The sequence below is a fragment of the Oncorhynchus keta genome, chromosome 9, assembly GCF_023373465.1.
Source record: "Oncorhynchus keta strain PuntledgeMale-10-30-2019 chromosome 9, Oket_V2, whole genome shotgun sequence".
Lineage (NCBI taxonomy): Eukaryota > Metazoa > Chordata > Actinopteri > Salmoniformes > Salmonidae > Oncorhynchus > Oncorhynchus keta.
Window position 1 is genome coordinate 24,238,772 of NC_068429.1, and position 18,182 is coordinate 24,256,953.

The 18,182-nt window shown below is 47.3% G+C and overlaps 1 protein-coding gene across 1 annotated transcript in view; it reads right to left on the reverse strand.

Moving 5' to 3' along the window:
• LOC118375800 (versican core protein-like) overlaps positions 1–18,182 on the reverse strand; it is a 33,167-nt gene that overhangs the window by 8,936 nt on the left and 6,049 nt on the right. Inside the window, exons 4-11 of the mRNA XM_052525535.1 lie at positions 16,632–16,806; positions 16,391–16,518; positions 15,996–16,289; positions 8,982–10,565; positions 6,034–6,206; positions 3,416–5,894; positions 2,231–2,344; positions 1,692–1,805 (exon numbers count right to left, since the gene is read on the reverse strand). Of these exons, the coding sequence (XP_052381495.1) occupies positions 1,692–1,805; positions 2,231–2,344; positions 3,416–5,894; positions 6,034–6,206; positions 8,982–10,565; positions 15,996–16,289; positions 16,391–16,518; positions 16,632–16,806 (5,061 nt within the window). The remainder of the gene's footprint in view (positions 1–1,691; positions 1,806–2,230; positions 2,345–3,415; positions 5,895–6,033; positions 6,207–8,981; positions 10,566–15,995; positions 16,290–16,390; positions 16,519–16,631; positions 16,807–18,182) is intronic.

Sequence of the window (18,182 nt, forward strand, 5' to 3'; positions counted from 1 at the left end):
AAGCGTTGACATAATTTAATGATGAGACACTTGATACGACAAATGCCAATCTGCAAAAATCCCTTCTCGGGTCTGTTTAGCTTGTTTCCCGTGAGTCTTGTTGCTAAGTTCGTTGCTAGGGAATGACCAGTGTTATTCATATCGTACAGGCTGAACAGGCAGGTGTTTGTTACATCATCACTTATAATGTCTAGAGAAACATGCAAACATTATAAAGGGTTAAAGCAAGACTGGTAGACTGAGCATGTCTGTGATGTGTGTCAGGTGGTGGGTTATGGGCCGGCAGGTGGCCTTGCGGTTAGAGCACTGGGCCAGTAACCCAAAGGTTGACCATTTGAATCCCTGAGCCAACAAGGTGAAAAATCAGTATTTCTGAGCAAGGCAGGTAACGCCCTCTCAGATTCAGAGGGGATGGGTTAAAGGAGGAAGTTTCAGTTGGACCTTGAGTGCAATTGACAATGAAATGACTTTTAATCAAGGCCTTATCATACCCCCGTCACTGGCTACACACACACATACAGGCTCACACACACACACACACACACACATACAGGCTCACACACACACACATACATACAGGCTTACACACACACACATACAGGCTCACACACACAGGCTCACACACACATACAGGCTCACACACACATACAGGCTCACACACACATACAGGCTCACACACACACACACACACACACACACACACACACACATACAGGCTCACACACACACACACACACACACACACACACACACACACACACACACACACACACACACACACACACACACACACACACACACACACACACACACACACACACACACACACACACACACACACACACACACACAGATGCACACACACACACACACACACACACACACACACACACACACAGATGCTCACACACACACGCGCTTACATACACACATGCTCACACACACAAACACAAACTTGTCAACGAGTTGGTTTGGTCCATGCCAGTGGTTAGTACAGCATGCATTGATCCAGTCCACCACAGCTGCAACATCTTTCTAATAAAATAATGGACTGATTCTGTCCTTGCCCTCTCTCCTCTGGCCCAATAGCATCAGAACACAGCTGTGGCTCTCCAGGTGTGGCTGTCAGTGTGCTTGTTTAGCATGATATTTGTTACAGATACAGTACGAGGGTGAATGCACATGTTATTAGGTGTATGCATGTATGTACAGTATAGTTGCTGAGTAAAAGTAGCAGTACTGGGGATGGAGCTGGAACTAATCTAGTGTGCAGCCAACGCCCAGCGTTAGGGGATATCCAGGGAGCATAGACATGACTCACTGTGTGTGTGTGTGTGTGTGTGTGTGTGTGTGTGTGTGTGTGTGTGTGTGTGTGTGTGTGTGTGTGTGTGTGTGTGTGTGTGTGTGTGTGTGTGTGTGTGTGTGTGTGTGTGTGTGTGTGTGTGAATGCGTATGTGTCTGTGTGTGTGATGCACCCTATACAAAGCCATAGTCAACCTTGGACAATGGTGTTCTCAGCCTGATCCAGAGAATGGAGTCTGTTTACTGACTAAATACGACCAAGAGCTGGCAGTTCCACTAGAACCATTTAACACTTTTGGACAGAACTGTGAGTTGTCTTGAAAGACTGCCTCTTTCTTGTAAAAGCTTTGATTAGGGTTTTAAAACAGCTGCACTGGTGTGTGTGTTACCTTGTTCACAGAGCTGTCCTGCGTAGCTGGGTAGACACACACAGCTGAAGGAGTTGACTCCGTCCATACAGGTGGCTCCATTAGCACATGGGTTGGATTGGCACTCATCAACATCTACACAAATTACATAGAATATAATATAACTGTGTGTGTGTGTGTGTGTGTGTCCGCATCTTTCTCTCTTTTTCACTCTCTCTGGAGGAACAAGCTAAGACCAACAGATTCTGTTTGTGCAGAATGTGATGTGTTTGCATGTAAACGGGTGTTGCTTGTAAATGGACAGGGGTGATAATGATACACCTTCTCTATTAAAACAAGACATAAAACACCTAGAAAGCATCCAGAGCTCAACCTCGTCAAGCCACATATTTCTTCAAGGCATGACTGCAAGCACGCACACAGACACGCAGCTAAATGAAGTCAGCCCTGAAGTCCTACAGCAGCCAAGGCTTCCTGACATGGCAGATCTCAGAGACCCCTCATAAATGTGTCTTGGGTGGTAATCTCGAGACATGAATATATTATGGAGATGTGTGTACCTGTTTGGCAACGCTGTCCGGTGTATCCAGGTGCACATACACAGATGCTGGCGTTGCCTCTCTGGTAGCAAGATGCTTTGTTCAGACACACATTTACCGTGCACTGCTGCAGAGCTGAGAAAAGACACACACATATCCTCATCATCACAGCAGTTATCATTAGCATCATCGCAAAGTTAACATCGTCATCGCTATCATTGTCATCAGCATCATTGTCATCAAGAACATTATTATCATCATCCTCATCAATAACATTATTATCATCATCAATAACATTATTATCATCATCAATAACATTATTATCATCATTAATAACATTATTATCATCATCAATAACATTATTATCATCATTAATAACATTATTATCATCATAAATAACATTATTATTATCATCATCAATAACATTATTATCATCATTAATAACATTATTATCATCATCAATAACATTATCATCATCATCATCAATAACATTATTATCATCATGAATAACATTATTATCATCATCATCAATAACATTATTATCATCATTAATAACATTATTATCATCATCAATAACATTATTATCATCATCAATAACATTATTATCATCATGAATAACATTATTATCATCATCAATAACATTATTATCATCATTAATAACATTATTATCATCATCAATAACATTATTATCATCATCAATAACATTATTATCATCATCAATAACATTATTATCATCATTAATAACATTATTATCATCATCAATAACATTATTATCATCATTAATAACATTATTATCATCATCAATAACATTATTATTATCATCATCAATAACATTTATCATCATTAATAACATTATTATCATCATCAATAACAGTATTATTATCATCATCAATAACATTATTATCATCATTAATAACATTATTATCATCATCAATAACATTACGATCATTATTAATAAAATTATTATCACCGTCAATAACATTATTATCATTATCAATAACAGTATTATTATCATCAATAACATTATTATTATCATCATCGATAACATTATTATCATCATTAATAACATTATTATCATCATCAATAACATTATTATCATTATCAATAACATTATTATTATCATCAACGTTCAACAACAACTAATGGCCATGATGATGTCATACACCCATCGTTAAACATTGAATAGGCTCTGAGATTTACACCTACGTCTGACATCGATGGTCTGGGCCTCAATGTAGTAGTCAGTTCCTGTTTCAGGCTGATAGGTGGACTGGGGTTCCTCAGGAACAGGGGGACTGGCCTCCAGCAGAGGAGAACCATTCACATGGTCATAATCAACAAACTCCTCCCCATCAGGCAGGAGGGTCTGGGTGGTCAGGGCCCAGTCAGGGATGGGGCGGGAGGGGCGGGCAGGAGGTGGAGTGGAGGAGTGGATGGGAAATGAAGTGGAGGGGTGGGCAGGAGGTGGAGTGGAGGGGTGGGCAGGAGGTGGAGTGGAGGAGTGGGTGGGAGGTGGAGTGGAGGGGTGGGCAGGAGGTGGAGTGGAGGAGTGGGTGAAAGGTGGAGTGGAGGGATGTGCAGAAGGTGGAGTGGAAAGGCGGGTGAGAGGTGGAGTGGAGGGGCGGGTGGAAGGTGGAGTGGAGGGGTGTGCAGGGGGTGTGTGTGTCAGGTTCAGGTGCAGTGTGGTCTTCTGATGTGTGCTAGAGAGGCTGGTTTTCTCCTGGTGGTGGGTGGTGGGGAATCTAGGGTGAGAGGGTTGTTTGGTTTGCTCTTTAGTGTGTGTGAGGTGATCTCTATCGTGTGTTGGATGCTGGGTGGTTTGTGTAGTGGGGTATCTGGTCTGATCCTTAGTGTGTGTGGAGTGATCTCTATCATGTGTTGGATGCTGGGTGGTTTGTGTAGTGGGGTATCTGGTCTGATCCTTAGTGTGTGTGGAGTGATCTCTATCATGTGTTGGATGCTGGGTGGTTTGTGTAGTGGGGTATCTGGTATGATCCTTAGTGTATGTGGAGTGATCTCTATCGTGTGTGGCATGCTGGGTGGTTTGGTCTTTCCCATGTGTAGGTGGGTATCTGGTCTGATCCTTAGTGTGAGTGGAGAGATTTTTATCCTGCGTGGTAGGCTGGAGGGGGTAGTCTGTGTGCTGTGTAGAAGAGTCTATGTGATGTGCATTGCGGTCTCCGACAGTCTCTCCTCCCTGGGCTGGTCTGGCTCCTGGTCTGGCTCCCGGTTCGGGTGTAACAGTCACCTGTCCTTCCACCCCAGGCCCCACCAGGGGAGCCTCAATGGCTCCAGGGCTGCCAGGGCTGGTGAATCTGGGGTCTTCATGTGGGTACACCTCCTGGGCCGAGCCTTCCTCTTCTGTCGACGTAGACCCCTCAAAGTCTCCTACCTCGGTCTGTGAGGGAGTTTGTTTGTCTCTGGTGTAAGTGTAGTGTGTGTGAGATGGAGTGTGTGCGACGCTCTCCGCCCCTCCAATCTCTGTCTCGTCCGTGACCACACCTGGTTGGCTATCTGAGGCTGGGGTGGGCCGGGTATCATCTGCTGAGCCCTCCTGGGTATGGCCGCTTGACCACTCCATGTCCTCATAGGGGAAGATGCCATCTGGGGAAGTATCGGGGGAACCAGAGGATGAGACTGAAGAAGAGACTAGGGAAGAGACTGAGGAAGAGCCTGGGGAAGAGCCTGGGGAAGAGCCTGGGGAAGAGACTGGGGATGAGACTGGGGATGAGACTGAGGAAGAGCCTGGGGAAGAGACTGGGGAAGAGACTGGGGAAGAGACCGAGGAAGAGTCTGGGGATGAGACTGAGGAAGAGCCTGGGGAAGAGCCTGAGGAAGAGCCTGGGGAAGAGACTGGGGAAGAGACCGAGGAAGAGCCTGGGGATGAGACTGAGGAAGAGCCTGGGGAAGAGACTGGGGAAGAGATTGAGGAAGAGCCCGGGGAAGAGACTGGGGAAGAGACTGAGGAAGAGACTGGGGAAGAGACTGAGGAAGAGACTGGGGAAGAGACTGGGGAAGAGACTGGGGAAGAGACTGAGGAAGAGACTGGGGAAGAGACTGGGGAAGAGACTGGGGATGAGACTGAGGAAGAGCCTGGGGAAGAGACTGAGGGAGAGCCTGAGGAAGAGACTGGGGAAGAGCCTGGGGAAGAGCCTGGGGAAGAGACTGAGGATGTGTGTAGGGAAGAAGGGGTTGTTTCTTTGGAGCTTTCTGTCTTTCCTCCTGTCTGTGTCCTCTCTCTGTCTGTATATCGGTCTGTGACTGAAGTTGTGTGTCTATCTGTGTCTCTGTCTGTGTCTCTGTCTGTGTCTATGTCTGTGTCTGAAGTTGTGTGTCTGTCTGTATCTCTGTCTGTGTCTGAAGTTGTGTGTCTGTCTGTGTCTCTGTATGTGTGTGTGTCTCTGTCTGTGTCTGTAGTTGTGTCTCTGTCTGTAGTTGTGTCTCTGTCTGTGTCTCTGTCTGTAGTTGTGTCTCTGTCTGTGTCTCTGTCTGTGTCTCTGTCTGTAGTAGTGGACTCTCTGGTCTCTCCAGTATGAATGGCTCCATAGTCAAAGGGATTGAGTCTCTTCTCCTCCTCATCATGATCCATCTCTTCTCCCAGTTCACTGAGGACTGGTGTGGCCGTCTCAAACTGGTCTCCTCTCGCCTCCTGCTCCTTCCCCGGCAGCTCTGGCTCCAGAGTCACCTAAATGAATGAATTAATTTTCATTTTCCTGTTGTGTCACTTTATGCAACCCATCCTGATGATGATTTTCTACTTCCATTGTCCTTGAAAGAGATGCTGAATATATCTCACAAATCCAGACAACCACAGTAAATCTGACCTGGTGTTTCCCGTTGATGAAGCTGAGTGTTGGGGGAAGAGTGATGGGATGGATACTGTCATCGCTGCCCTGGATGGCCTCAGTCTGGATGAATGGGAAGGCTGGGATGAGAGGGGACTGGAAATCTCCATTACCCCCTAGAGGCTGGCCAAGGATCTGCAGGATGTGGTCGACTGGAAACACAGGGCAACACAGGGAGAAGTTAGAGAGTGTGTGTGTGTGTGTGTGTGTGGGTTGGTTCTATCCTAGTGGGGACCCACAAGGATAGTAAAACAAGAAAAATGCTCCCTTGTGGACATATCCCACGATGTTGATGATGATGTGCTTTCTTGCATGGTGGTTGGGGGGTTGATTCCAAAAGCTGCTCATTTGACTGCTACATAAAATACCAGCCCTTCGTAGCACGCTTGGACAGCCTCTGATACACTGTGATACTTATATTTGTCAGTCTCAGCCACATTCATAGGCTTGCAGTACGTGGCCTCCAGACCAAAGCAAAACAGTTGGCTAGGTACTGCTCTGTTTCAGCTGTTAGAGGCAGCCTAGCTGTTTGGAGAAGGAGGTTTCTTTATCTTTCAGTGTCCACGTATACAGGGACCTTTGAGAGGTTTGGATACCTCTTGAAATCTACATTGTGGATCCAAATAAGAGTGTGTGTGTGTGTGTGTGTGTGTGTGTGTGTGTGTGTGTGTGTGTGTGTGTGTGTGTGTGTGTGTGTGTGTGTGTGTGTGTGTGTGTGTGTGTGTGTGTGTGTGTGTGTGTGCATCAGGACCTGCAGATTAAGGTCTACCAGAAACACCATGGGGAATCCCTCTTCCACATTGCTGATAAATTATAATTGTTTCAGCATTGCAATACCATCCACAAAGAGTGAATAGTGTCTGCTGTGTGTTGGCTACTGGGTCGATCCGAGCCAGACGTATTACTGGAACAAGGCAGGTTTGTGTGTCTTCATTAGGTCTTTATGGTACACATGGAACATATATCGTGGGAACGGGTGCAAGGGGGAAGCACATATGGACAGGCAGCACTAAACCTGAGGTTAGTTATATCTCTGGGGACAAATAAAAACCGTGACGAGATGGTATAAATAAATCATTTTAATCTGTGTGTGTGTGTGTGTGTGTGTGTGTGTGTGTGTGTGTGTGTGTGTGTGTGTGTGTGTGTGTGTGTGTGTGTGTGTGTGTGTGTGTGTGTGTGTGTGTGTGTGTGTGTGTGTGTGTGTGTGTGTGTGTGTGTGTGTGTGTGTGTGTGTGTGTGTGTGTGTGTATATATATATATATCCGGCCTAGCGGTTAAGAGCGTTGTGCCAGTAAACTAAGGGTCACTGGTTCAAATCCCTGAGCCAACTGGGTGAAAGATCTGTCGACATGCCCTTGAGCTCCTGTAAGTCCCTCTGGATAACAGCGTCTAATAAATGACTTAAATGTGTGTGTGTGCGTCAGACTTACCCATCTTAATAAAACCCACTCCCAACCTAAAGAGGTGTCCAATTGTGACCCTGAATCAAAAATATCTACTATATGTGAAACAGGATGTGTGAACCATAATGCTATATATTTCAATTTCTCAATTTCCTCTAATGTAGAAACAATGGGACTATAACCCACTTAAGAACTGAGCTCTTATTGAGTTACTGGGTGAAATGTTACCTAACTTTTTACTACAATATACAATATACCACTTTAATAATAAACAATAGCCATTCATAAATGTTATGCATTGGATGGGGGTAGGGGAGCAGTGTCGACTCACGCACATCAAAGGGGAAAGAGGGAGAGGCACGGGGATGGGGGAGTTAGGGGGATGAAGGTTGGAGAAGGAGGGAGTAATTAGTTGACAATGATTACATCGCTGATTGAGCTAAAACAGGCTCTGCCAGTTGACCTTGTGTGTTTGTGTTCCAAGTTTAAGTTTCAAGTTTTATTGGTCATAATGTACATGATACTCATGGTATACACCATCCAACGAAATGCTTAGACCTACTTGTAGTGTGTGTGTGTGTGTGTGTGTGTGTGTGTGTGTGTGTGTGTGTGTGTGTGTGTGTGTGTGTGTGTGTGTGTGTGTGTGTGTGTGTGTGTGTGTGTGTGTGTGTGTGTGTGTGTTCGTGTGTGTGTGTGCGTGCGCGTCTTTCTCTCTTTTTCACTCTCTCTGGAGGAACAAGCTAAGACCAACAGATTCTGTTTGTGCAGAATGTGATGTGTTTGCATGTAAACGGGTGTTGCTTGTAAATGGACAGGGGTGATAATGATACACCTTCTCTATTAAAACAAGACATAAAACACCTAGAAAGCATCCAGAGCTCAACGTCGTCAAGCCACACATTTCTTCAAGGCATGACTGCAAGCACGCACACACACGCAGCTAAATGAGGTCAGCCCTGAATCTAAAAATGCTCCCACAGATCCTGAAGTCCTACAGCAGCCAAGGCTTCCTGATATGACAGATCTCAGAGACCCCTCTCGTAAATGTGTCTCGGGTGGTAATCTGGAGATATGAATATATTATGGAGATGTATCAGGTCAGTTTAGGTCACAGTTGTCCAGCAGTAGTCTGGTTTAAGAGTGGTCACTGTCTCCTTCCTGTCCATGGCACACACTCTTTAACAATGTGTCCTGTATACTCTTTTTCCATGTGATCTCTCTCTCTCTCTCTATTCGGTCTGCCTACAGAGCATCAATATAAGCAGGCCACTGTGGGTACAGTGAATACAGAGTCCTTCAGCACACAGTAACCCACAGAGACTCAGAATATTAGAGTACACAACATTAAAGTCACTTCACAACAAGAGGGCTGAGACAATCGTGAGGAAAATACTTCTAAACACAGGTGTTACAGTGCGTCTACTTAGCAGTCCTGAGATAAGAGTTAGGCTGGTTGTGAAGTACATTAAACAATATTGTGTTTATCTCCACACCACATCACTAGAGTCAACAGTAAACTCTCACCTGTTTGGTTCTTGTCATACACGTTGACAATGATGAGGTGGAAGGGTGGTTTGGTGGGAGATGCCTCATGAGGGATCGCCACCGATTGGTCCACGCTGTATGATTCCATGGCTCCTGCTATGCTATGGGTTGTTTTTCTAGAGCTCTGGCCCTCCTCCTCCTTGTAGACCACAGCAGGCTTCTGTCCTGTCACTCTGTCCCAGCCTGGTTGGCCCTGCTCTGGGGTGACTGACCCTGGACGTCCTGGGTAACCTGGTTGTCCTGGGCGTGAAGGGTCTGATCCCATCCCTGTCCCGGCCATGAAGCCCTGTGTAGGAATCACTACTACCCTGTCCTCCCCCTCACTTCCCCCATCACTACTGCTCCCCTCCCCACTCCCACTGCTCTCCCCTCTGCCTGAGCCTATCTGAGTCTCTCCCTGTCCCACCTGGCCTCCCCCCTGGTTGATGTCGAGGTGGGGGTGGATGGGCTGGGAGCGGGTGGTGGGGAGAGGGGGCAGCTGCATAGGGAACAGGGTATCACCCCTGCTTGGAACTGACTCTACCTTGGTTAGGTCTGGGCCAAAGTCATCCACGTCATACTCAGGGAACAGAGTGGTACCAACAGAGAAGTCTGTCTTTCTGCCTGTAGTTCTGTCTTTGTCTATTGGCGTATAGTCAGTGGTGTGATGTTTGTGTTTGGTGGTGTGTGTTCTGTCAGTAGCTGTGTGATGTCTGTCTGTGCCTGTATAAGCTGTCTCATGTAGTCCACCTGCATGCTGACTTCTGTCTTGCTCTGCAGTAGTCTGGTGTGGTCTGTCTGTGGGGTGAGGTTTCTCTGTAACTGTGTGAGTTCTGTTTGTAACTGTGTGGTCAGTTCTGGCTGTGTGAGTTCTGGCTGTAACTGTGTGGTCAGTTCTGGCTGTGTGAGTTCTGTCTGTAACTGTGTGGTCTGTTCTGGCTGTGTGAGTTCTGTCTGTAACTGTGTGGTCAGTTCTGGCTATGTGAGTTCTGTCTGTAACTGTGTGGTCAGTTCTGGCTGTGTGAGTTCTGTCTGTAACTGTGTGGTCTGTTCTGGCTGTGTGAGTGCTGTCTGTAACTGTGTGGTCAGTTCTGGCTGTGTGAGTTGGGTCTGTAACTGTGTGGTCAGTTCTGGCTGTGTGAGTTGGGTCTGTAACTGTGTGGTCAGTTCTGGCTGTGTGAGTTCTGTCTGTAACTGTTTGGTCAGTTCTGGCTGTGTGATTTGGTTCTGTAACTGTGTGGTCAGTTCTGGCTGAGTGAATCAGGTCTGTAACTGTGTGGTCAGTTCTGGCTGTGTGAGTTCTGTCTGTAACTGTGTGGTCAGTTCTGGCTGTGTGAGTTGGGTCTGTAACTGTGTGGTCAGTTCTGGCTGTGTGAGTTCTGTCTGTAACTGTGTGGTCAGTTCTGGCTGTGTGAGTTCTGTCTGTAACTGTGTGGTCAGTTCTGGCTGTGTGAGTTCTGTCTGTAACTGTGTGGTCAGTTCTGCCTGTGTGGTAGATGGCATCAGGTTTGTCTGGAGCTGTGTCTGTCCTGAGAGCGTCTGTGGTCGTCACAGGTCCAGGAGAGGTGATCTCTGGTTCCTTCCCTGCAGAGACAGAGAGACGGGAGATGCTGAGCTGTGGTCACAACACCTTTAACAGGAACATATACCCCCACCTGAGATAACAGTTAAGGTACAGTAATGTTCCAGATGAACCATGGGGGTCAGATGAGGGTTAGATGGGGGTCAGATATCCAGATGAACCATGGGGGTCAGATGAGGGTTAGATGGGGGTCAGATATCCAGATGAACCATGGGGGTCAGATGAGGGTTAGATGGGGGTCAGATATCCAGATGAACCATGGGGGTCAGATGAGGGTTAGATGACAGATATACAGATGAACCATGGGGGTCAGATGGGGGTCAGATGGGGTCAGATGTTCGATGCTGTGCCATAGTAAATAAAAACTAACAAGAATCTCAACGTTAACAGAGAATGCTAAACATGGTGTTGTCAGAATCAGAACAGTGTCAGCTCACAGCAACGGGCTGTAAAAGGCAATCCAACTCAGAGAGTTTTATTTTTAAAGAGAGACGTCAGCCGTCAAGAATAAACTAGTGGAAGTGTCAGTGCCAGTGGTGTCAATCTGTCAGCATAATAGCCCTCTCTCTCTAACTGCCAGGAGGTCTGTATTTTTAGACAGCATGGTCTCTGAACTGTGTTAAAACGTGCAGTTTTACAACAACTGTACACCTCCAACCTCCTTTTTCCCTTGGGAGATTCTTTGGCATAAGCACACGCACACGCACGCGCGCGCACGCGCACGCACACGCACGCACACACACGCACACACACACACACACACACACACACACACACACACACACACACACACACACACACACACACACACACACACACACACACACACACACACGCACCCTTTTGGCTTCACATAACCTGCTATGTTTCAACACTGGAGCACATCTTAAGCCAACATGTTAGCCCTCCCTCTTTTCTAGCCTTACCCAAAGTCTTTACATTGTCTGCCCATATAGTCCACCCACAGGCTGTCTGTGTAAACCACCGAGAAATATGAGTTTGGCATCCAACAACATCTGTGGACCCCTAGTAAATCTTCACACACACACACACACACACACACACACACACACACACACACACACACACACACACACACACACACACACACACACACACACACACACACACACACACACACACACACACACACACACACACACACACACACACATGGGCAGCTGTCGCATGTTAACCTTATTGACACACGGTAATGACATAATTATGTTTAATGTATATATTCCATTTCAGCACCCCACCTCCTCTCAGGCCATGTATAGATGAAGGAGCTGGGACCCCCCCTTACCCCTTCTCACTCCCTCTCTCTCTCTCTTTCCCAACCTTTCACTTTCTTTTTCCCTCTCTCTCTCTTTCGTTCACTCCCTCTCCATCACTATATTGTCCTCTCCACCCCCACCCCCCTCTTTCTCTCTCTCTGTGTGAGTGTTGGGGGCGTTTATAGCTGGCATTACTCTGAGCAGAGACCCTCAGGGGAGTTAGTTAGCCTGCTCACTCACACTGTGAGGGGAACAGCTCCTGCTTCGCTCCAGTCCAGGTCTGATGTCATGTGTTTGGCTGGGCCAGGCCATCTGGTTGGCTGAGCTGCAGTCTGTCCCCTGTCCCTGTCCCTATAGCCATGTCACGTCCACTGTGCATTAGGCAGCTCACATATACTGTACGTTCTGAGCTGTATAAATCACTACCACACTGTCAGAGACCTTACTGTTTCAGGTGATTTACATGGGAATTATGTCATGGATTTCATTTTCTGGTATTTTAGAAACCACTAGATTGCAACATAATATTTTGTTCCTGGAAAAAGAAGGTTGCAAGTGCGTAAATCTATTCTGATGATGATCATGGTGATGATAATGATACTCCTGGGCAAGTATTACTTGCCTGCTCGCTCTCCTACTCAGTATCTCTCTCTCCCTCCTCTTTTGCTTTCTCTCTCGTTACACTCTCTCTCTGGGAAGGGGCCAGCTGTAGTGCATTAGGGACCTGTCCTGTTTCTGTCTTAGAGAGCATGAGTTGGGTTTTCCCCTCGTAAAAAACACACAGCCCCAAATGTGAGGAACAGGAGAGAGATAGAGTTAAACAGAGCCCTATTTCTCTGCAGAACCCATCCACCTTACAACACCACACTATAAACTTGGGTTCCTAACTGTAACTGGGTCTCTGCTGCGACCCACCTACCGTTTTTAAAGTTTTCTAGTGACCCAACAAATCAGAGCCATGTTTCGAGCCAGGATCCAGTCTTACGCCCTGACCCTTAAAGAATTGGCCTTAACCAACCATGTTGGAGACATTGGGCTAAATCAGCCATGGAGTTGGAAACTGTAAGGTAGGGAGAGGGTTGAAGAGGTAGGGGAGGTTGGAGACTGCAGTATGGCAGGGAAGCAGGGACAAGAAGAGGAGGTTGGAGACTTGGAGACTGCAGTAAGGCAGAATAATGGGAGGTAGGAGACTGCAGACAACAGCAAGGCAAGTAGAGGAAGGAGATGTTGCAGACTGCAGATAAGGTAGAGAGAGGATGGAGAGGTTGGTGACTGCAGTAAGGTAGAGAGAGGATGGAGAGGTTGGTGACAGTAAGGTAGAGAGAGGATGGAGAGGTTGGTGACTGCAGTAAGGTAGAGAGCGTGGAGAGGTTGGTGACAGTAAGGTGGAGAGAGGATGGAAAGGTTGGTGACTGCAGTTAGGTAGAGAGAGGATGGAGAGGTTGGTGACTGCAGTAAGGTAGAGAGAGGATGGAGATGTTGGTGACTGCTGTAAGGTAAAGAGAGGATGGAGAGGTTGGTGGCTGCAGTAAGGTAGAGAGAGGATGGAGATGTTGGTGACTGCAGTAAGGTAGAGAGCGTGGAGAGGATGGAAAGGTTGGTGACTGCAGTTAGGTAGAGAGAGGATGGAGAGGTTGGTGACTGCAGTAAGGTAGAGAGGATGGAGAGGTTGGTGACTGCTGTTAGGTAGAGAAAGGATGGAGAGGTTGGTGACTGCAGTAAGGTAGAGAGAGGATGGAGAGGTTGGTGACAGTAAGGTAGAGAGAGGATGGAGAGGTTGGTGACTGCAGTAAGGTAGAGAGCGTGGAGAGGTTGGTGACTGCAGTAAGGTGGAGAGGTTGGTGACTGCAGTAAGGTAGAGAGAGGATGGAGAGGTTGGTGACTGCAGTAAGGTAGAGAGAGGATGGAGAGGTTGGTGACTGCTGTTAGGTAGAGATGATGGAGAGGTTGGTGACTGCAGTAAGGTAGAGAGAGGATGGAGAGGTTGGTGACTGCAGTAAGGTAAAGATGATGGAGAGGTTGGTGACTGCAGTAAGGTAGAGAGAGGATGGAGAGGTTGGTGACTGCAGTTAGGTAGAGAAAGGATGGAGAGGTTGGTGACTGCAGTAAGGTAGAGAGAGGATGGAGAGGTTAGTGACAGTAACGTAGAGAGAGGATGGAGAGGTTGGTGACTGCAGTAAGGTAGAGAGTGTGGAGAGGTTGGTGACAGTAAGGTGGAGAGAGGATGGAAAGGTTGGTGATTGCAGTTAGGTAGAGAGAGGATGGAGAGGTTGGTGACTGCAGTAAGGTAGAGAGATGATGGAGAGGTTGGTGACTGCAGTAAGGTAAGGAGAGGATGGAGATGTTGGTGACTGCAGTAAGGTAGAGAGAGGATGGAGATTTTGGTGACTGCAGTAAGGTAAAGAGAGGATGAGAGGTTGGTGGCTGCAGTAAGGTAGAGAGAGGATGGAGATGTTGGTGACTGCAGTAAGGTAGAGAGGATGGAGAGGTTGGTGACTGCAGTAAGGTAGAGAGAGGATGGAGATTTTGATGACTGCAGTAGGGTAAAGAGAGGATGAGAGGTTGGTGGCTGCAGTAAGGTAGAGAGAGGATGGAGAGGTTGGTGACTGCAGTAAGGGGGGGATACAGTAAGTCTGGGAGTAGGGGGTGAAACAGTAAGTCAGGGAGTATGGGGTGATACAGTAAGTCTGGGAGTATGGGGTGATACAGTAAGTCTGGGAGAATGGGGTGATACAGTAAGTCAGGGAGTATGGGGTGATACAGTAAGTCTGGGAGTATGGGGTGATACAGTAAGTCTGGGAGTATGGGGTGATACAGTAAGTCTGGGAGTATGGGGTGATACAGTAAGTCAGGGAGTATGGGGTGATACAGTAAGTCAGGGAGTATGGGGTGATACAGTAAGTCTGGGAGTATGGGGTGATACAGTAAGTCTGGGAGTATGGGGTGATACAGTAAGTCTGGGAGTATGGGGTGATACAGTAAGTCAGGGAGTATGGGGTGATACAGTAAGTCAGGGAGTATGGGGTGATACAGTAAGTCAGGGAGTATGGGGTGATACAGTAAGTCTGGGAGTATGGGGTGATACAGTAAGTCTGGGAGTATGGGGTGATACAGTAAGTCTGGGAGTATGGGGTGATACAGTAGGTCTGGGAGAGGAAGGGAGTGGGCCATTGTCTTTCCAGATGTGATATAAAGTAAACGCTCAGTGCGTAAACAGACATGTCCAACATGATAACACAATAAAAGCTTTGAACACTTAGTGGGCCAGATCCTAACGTAGAACACATGCCCGTAACTTTAACTATTACATAAATCATGCATTGATATCAACGGGAGATGTAGGAATAAATGTGGGTTACATGCATATTTCTTAAGTCTTTTGCTGTAAAAGGACTTTCACGTAACACTGCCATCCTCCTCTCCCCCCTTTTTGTCTCTCTCGGTCTTTCTCATTCTACTCCTCCCTCAATCCCTCCATACCTCACTTTCTCTCTCCCCATCCCCTCCTCACTCTCTCTACTGAGATGTGATCTGTCCCCCCAGGCTTGGCCATTTAGACAACCCTCAGCAGGAAGTGAAAACAGGGTGAGAGTTCTTCCTCACACAGGACGGGTCATAACTCATTGAGCCTGAGAGAAACTCAAGCTGCATAAATATCCCTGGTGATACTCCCCTGCCAAGTCTGCCTGTCTGTTACTACAATAGAGGATCAACTCTCTCACTTTTCCTCTGTCTTTTCTCTCTCTCTCTCTCTCTCTCTCTCTCTCTCTCTCTCTCTCTCTCTCTCTCTCTCTCTCTCTCTCTCTCTCTCTCTCTCTCTCTCTCTCTCTCTCTCTCTCTCTCTCTCTCTCTCTCTCTCTCTCTCTCTCTCTCTCTCTCTCTCTTTTTAGGGTCTCTGAGCCCATACGTCCTGATCTCAGAGAGAGAGAGAGAAAGAGAGAGAGAGAGCATGTCTCCTCTCTCCCCCTTTCTCCTCCTACTCCCTCTCTTTCTCATTATCCTCCTCCTGTAATTTTCTCCCTCCTCATCCTCGTCCTCCTCCTCTTCCTTCCTATCCTCATTAGCATAAATGTAATTGCCATTGTCATCATTTTCTTAGCAGCAGCAACAGCAACTTCAGTAACAGTGGTGGTAATAGTATTACAATAGTCTTACCCTTGAAACAGAAAGCTCCATGTCTGTCAATAGGGTTGGGGAAGCCTGACTGGTCAGGGAATCGGTACAGGGTCCGGACCCCCAGCAGCCCTCCTCCACACTGGGGCCTGGGGACGGAGATGGGGTAGCGGGCGCTGCCATCTGACAGCCAGCCGTAATCACAGCGATCCAGTCCTCCACGCCACGCAGCGAACAGGTTACCAGGGGAGGCGAGCACCGCCCCCTGCCTCTCACACTCATGCTTGGCCTGGCGAAGGGTCAGCTTGTAGCTGACAGGAGTGTAGAACACCTCGCCTACAGTACAGGGGAGATATACACACACTTTACCCAAAGAGGCACACGCTGACATAGATTTAGCTCACTATCATGAAACACCAACAATAACACTCCCTCACCGTGTAGTTTATCTACATAGCAGTAGACGTCATAGGTCTCTTTAGGGTCTCTGAGCCCATACGTCCTGATCCCAGGTCTGTGCTTCATATCGCCCATGCAACCAGGACGGGGCTTCGTGATTGGGTATCTACAGGGAAGCGAGAGGGAGCATAGGAAATGTAGTCTTCAATACAAACTCTGACAGGATGGAGGTATCCCTGAGATGGGTATATCAGTTGAGAGCTCAGGTAACACACACACCTGACAGTCTGGTCAGCTATCCAGCCGGCGTCACACTGGTCCAGTCCGTCCTCGAAGGCGGCGGTCAGCTGTTCGGCTGTAGCGATGGTGGCCCCGGCAGCGAGACACGCGTCAATGGCCCCAGGGAAGGACAAGGTGTAACGACTAGAGCTAGACCTGTAGTGAAACACCACACCTGGAGAGACAGAGACAGGAGGTCAGTGTGTGTGTGTGTGTGTGTGTGTGTGTGTGTGTGTGTGTGTGTGTGTGTGTGTGTGTGTGTGTGTGTGTGTGTGTGTGTGTGTGTGTGTGTGTGTGTGTGTGTGTGTGTGTGTGTGTGTGTGTGTGTGTGTGTGTGTGTGTGTGTGTGTGTGTGTGTGTGTGTGTGTGTGTGTGTGTGTGTGTGTGTGTGTGTGTGTGTGGTTTTGGATCCACTGTTATCCAGATCCACTTACTGTACAAAAGGTGCATTCAAATAAGGAGACTGCGACAACCAAGTAACACGACTATGGTTCTGCAGAGGAATAAGACCCCTATTTTCCAAGTGCATAAGAGTTGATTATTTTTCCCTCTAGGAAGCTGGCTCCAGTTATAGAGTTGACTGAGTAGTTTGACGTGCAGTAAAAGGACAGTTGTTAGTCTGATAGAACAGTCTCTGTCTGTTGCCTAGTGAACAGAGACTGAACAGAGGCTGTATCTACACACACACAAAGGCTGTAATATATCAACAGGCTGTTGTTCATCTCTAATGTGGAATCTATGATAATCTGGGCTATTTAGGGGGTCTCTCCTTTTGAAAGATACCCAGCTTGAATGCCACACACAGTAGTACATTGTAACCCCCACCACCCCCAAATGAGCTACATAACACCATGTATAGGACAAATCTATCAGAGCAGAATATTTGGAACACAGGTTTCTATGTTTAGTGAACAATACTACAGGTGTAGAGCCAGCTGACATCAGCATGCTACCCGGAAAGACTCCCAGAGAGACCTGCAGACAATGTGTGGTTTTGTTTACTAATGGACACTTGATGGACACTTGACTGCCGTGCTGTGAAACATGGTGATACTAGCTACTGTAGACTACTGATGAATTTGTCAGATGAGGGATACAGTTCTAGGTTAAGAGCGGACCACCTCTACCTTATCCTCAGAAGACCTACACCAGCCCTGTAGGTCTGCACAGATCAGACCCAGCATGAGGTAATGTGTTACAACCAGAGTAACATAGCAGTACTCCCAGGGCAGAATACACAATAATGTTTCTCCATCTACGTATGCAGACCTGCTAAATGTTTCAGCCAGCCATCTGCTCTGCCTCACGCATCACAGTCCCAGTCTGAATCTCCTGCCATCTGAGCAGGTAATGATGAAGCTGAGTCACTAACACCAGTCTCCAGGTCTCATGATGTACAAGACAGTCCCAGTCTGAATCTCCTGCCATCTGAGCAGGTAATGATGAAGCTGAGTCACTAACACCAGTCTTCAGGTCTCAAGATGTACAAGACCGTCCCAGTCTGAATCTCCTGCCATCTGAGCAGGTAATGATGAAGCTGAGTCACTAACA